The 3841-nt window shown below is 31.0% G+C and overlaps 1 protein-coding gene across 1 annotated transcript; it reads left to right on the top strand.

Annotated features, from left to right (window-relative positions):
• Positions 1-269: 269 nt before the first annotated feature.
• Positions 270-3611, top strand: LOC121129785 (putative ascorbate peroxidase). The gene is given in 7 exon segments (XM_040725512.2): positions 270-675; positions 740-883; positions 1264-1420; positions 2477-2587; positions 2652-2749; positions 3402-3439; positions 3442-3611. Coding segments are annotated over 7 exon segments (993 nt in total). The 5' UTR covers positions 270-289; the 3' UTR covers positions 3501-3611.
• Positions 3612-3841: the final 230 nt, after the last annotated feature.

Here is a 3841-nt window from a genome sequence, read left to right as displayed (position 1 = left end):
TTAATTTTGAACAATAACAATTTCATTGAATAATAAATAAAAAATTCTAGGTTAAACAACAAGACATTGATTGAGATATTATGTTGATTATGTTCCTATCTACTTAAATTACGGATAGTTGTTGATCAATTCTAAAAAAAAAGTTGAATGTTCTATTTTCATCTGAGTAATACAATAGTAAAATGTAAGCAGTTGTCAAAGAGTGTTTATGAGCTTTTACGTTGTTTTGAACATAAATTAGTATAAAATTGTAAGTCATGGGACAAAAATATTCACTTGACTTTTAAGAATGGCCAGAGTTAATCTTCTCAAAGCTTGTATTTTATTGAATTATTTATCCATTGCTATTGGAGCCACTTTGCATCAGAAAACTGTTAGTCATGCATTGAATGAGTTAGTGGAACTTATTAATTCTACACAATCTGCTGAAGGAATTAAAATTTTGGTTCCATCCGTTATTCGGCTTGTTTTTCATGATTGTGTGGATGGATGTGACGCATGTTTCAATCCAGATCTTCCAGCAAATAGGAATTTGAATAACCCTGCAGACGCCTTGGAGCCTTTGTATCAAAGTTATAAGACAAAAATGAGCAGAGCCGACTTCTGGGTCCTTGCTTCAAAAGCTGCCTTCAATGTTGGAGTCGCTATCAACAATCACCGATGCAACACAAAAGAGTGTGAAATTAGTTCATAATTGATCGTAAAAGATAATAGTAATGTTTCTCATTTACTTTTGTAGTTGTAAAACACCTGATATTGATATAAGATTCCGTTTTGGTCGCACTGACTGCTCTACAAGTCCGTATCATAATAATAATACCTTTTTCCCATCACCTCTAGCCAATTCGTCCGTCATATTTCCATGGTTTAAAAAACTTTTCAAGTAAGTCATTTTAATGAATTATAATTAATTAGGAGTGCGTGTATTTGGCATTGCTTGAATTGATTTCTTAAACTATAAGACACAGTTTTTCGACGTTTTTGTTCCCCACTTCATGGTAGAGTCATTCTGAAACATTTTACTTGTTTATCTCAATCAATAATTATACACAAGTTTACATTTAAACATTAATTTAAAAATCAAAATTACTTTATAAAAAATAGCTTCACACACGCTCGTTGATAAACTTTATTATTTAGATCAAGTAGTCACACAGTATAAAGATACTATGTGCTCTTTCAAAGATGGCAGATAAATAAACTTTGCTTTATTAATATAGAAACGATTGTATATTCTATTAATTATTTAAACAAATTGCCTAGCTTCAACCCTAATAACGTTGTGGCCATCATGGGAATGCATACTCTAGGAAAGGCAGGACATCCTTTTAATGGGACGTGGGAACTTGGAAATCCTGATGGTATTAGTAACTCTTACTACAAACACATCGCAGATCCTAATCATTGCTGGGTTCAAGAGGTAAAGACTCTTTGCAATTTTTATTATGTACAGAAAAATACTAACTAAAAATATTGTCCGAGGTATTTATTAAATATGATTTAAAAAGTTTGCACCCGTATTACATAATATATTAAATTTAAAACTACTGATTTAGAATTTCAATGCATGGTCACATGCAGCATCCAGAATAAAATAGAAAGAAAACCCTGTTTTTTTATTAGAAACATTTTTAAATTAAATTTTATTTCCTAATTTCTGAAATACCAACTTTTCAAAAATATTTTATAATTTGATCAAAAGCTCATAACTATTTTTACAAACAGAATGATCTCATTTACTATAAACAAAACACTGCATAGTCCCCCATTTACAAAAATAGTCACTTAATAATGAAGAGCGTTTATGCAAAAATATTCTATATCTTTGTTGGATTCATAAAAGTTCAACAAATGAATCATATATGGAGTCAATAAACAACTTACTTGGAAGAAATTATTCTCCTGAACTCAATGTGAGTAGGTGCGATACTACTTACTCGCTCCTAGAAAAGGAAATATAGATGATGCATATCAACTTCAAAGACTATTCCTAGGTCAGGTCTATAATAAAATGTTTAATCAATCATGGCAACTCCTTCTGACCAATTTAAGAAACATTTAAAAAAATTAACCATGAACCATATAATTTTTATTTTTTTAAACCAATAAATATATTACTTTATTTAAGATAAATATATTAAATACAGACGGTAATAACAATTTTGTATTAAAATCAAGAGAATAATGTACAAACACATTTCCTTATAGTATGACGTCAATCTTTGATTTTAAACTTCAAAGACTCATATGTGAAAATATTAAAAGAAAGAAAACTGCCGGCAAAGCAGAACAATTTATGATAAATATTTCGTGTAAGAAATAGGCCCACATGTTGTATTCTCTTCTCTGAAAATGATACTTTCTCATTGGACGGCACTTTAGCCATGCATTGGGATCCTTAAGTTGTTATTTATAATTTTATATACGGAAGCAATTTTTTGATTTTATCAGACCACTACAAATTTGTTTTATTTAGTATGTATCGCCACAGTTGTCTGGCTCATCACATAAAATAGTTTTTTGGAGGACGGAAAAATTTAAAGGATTTGCCCTCCCAGTGGACATGAGTCTCTACAAAGCATTACAAGTAATTAAACTAATAAAATTGTTTCCCACGTTCTCCTTTTTATAATAATCGTTAAATTGTCTAGGTCAATCAAACAACAGGAGAGTCAAGCTGCACCTATCACGACTGCAAGAGAGCAAGGACAATGGGGATGTTTAATCGCTATGCCTCAAGCACTTCTAAGTAAGCGTTGTTTGATGGCGTATCCACTTACTTGAGTGAGGTTACTTTCAACGAGTGTCATCTTAGCAACAGCTATATGATTGAGGATTTGTTTGGGCGAGCTTATTTTCAGTGAAGTTAATTTAAACGACCTTTTCACCCAATAAACATTACAGGATGAATTGGGTATTACTCGCCAGAGCGGTGTTTATAATCAAATGGAGCAGTCTAGCAGTAGCAACTGATGCTTTTGTAAGATTTCAAATCAACTCTTATCAGTTTCAATGAACGACAAAATTTAAAAAAACTCCTGGAGTGTCAAAACATTTGGGTGTATGTGTCTTTGTGGATCTTGGAAAGAGAATGTATATTCTTCTATAATTATTTTTGTGAATGTTAAGCACGTAAACCTTTGATTCATGGGTCATTTTGTTCTTTTTTTTTTCTAATATTGAAATCACTCATATTTTATATAAATTACATGACAATGTCGCAGAAATTCACATAGCGTAAAAGAAGGTCACCCAAATAATTCATCAATCAAATAAATGTCGCTAAGGTTACACTCATGGAAAATAACCTTGCAAAAAACAATATAGGGCATATGATATGCATTTCTAGATAAAACAAGTATTTACACTGGTATATTTATGAATTATTAACTTATTTTCAGTTGGGCAAGGCATATCCGAAGCCTTTTTCCTCGGATCATTGAAAAACCAATCAAAAACTTGGATGGCCAAGCCGAGCAAAGTTATGTCTTGAACTTTAATAACATCAAAATGATATATTGATTACACTACATTTGAACTATATACTTATATATATGATTTTCGACTATATTTAAATACATTTATAAGATGTTAATACAATGACTTCTCGATAAGTGACATAATCCATTATTCCGTGAACTTCTCCCATGGGTGAAAAAACTGATAATCATGTGAGTTAAATAAATGGAAATGGTCAATATACTCCTATTCATTTATCCTAAATACTTGTTTTGTGTCGATCCTAATTTGGGCATGTAGTTTAATCCCTTTTATCCGTCAGAAAAATCTGAAAATCGGTCCTTCATCATAAGCCTATGGTGACAGAATGACAGAACTAAAA

Source organism: Lepeophtheirus salmonis, chromosome 14, assembly GCF_016086655.4.
Source record: "Lepeophtheirus salmonis chromosome 14, UVic_Lsal_1.4, whole genome shotgun sequence".
Lineage (NCBI taxonomy): Eukaryota > Metazoa > Arthropoda > Copepoda > Siphonostomatoida > Caligidae > Lepeophtheirus > Lepeophtheirus salmonis.
The sequence above is the reverse complement of the archived record's forward strand: the minus strand, read 5'-3'. Positions and strand labels throughout refer to the sequence as shown.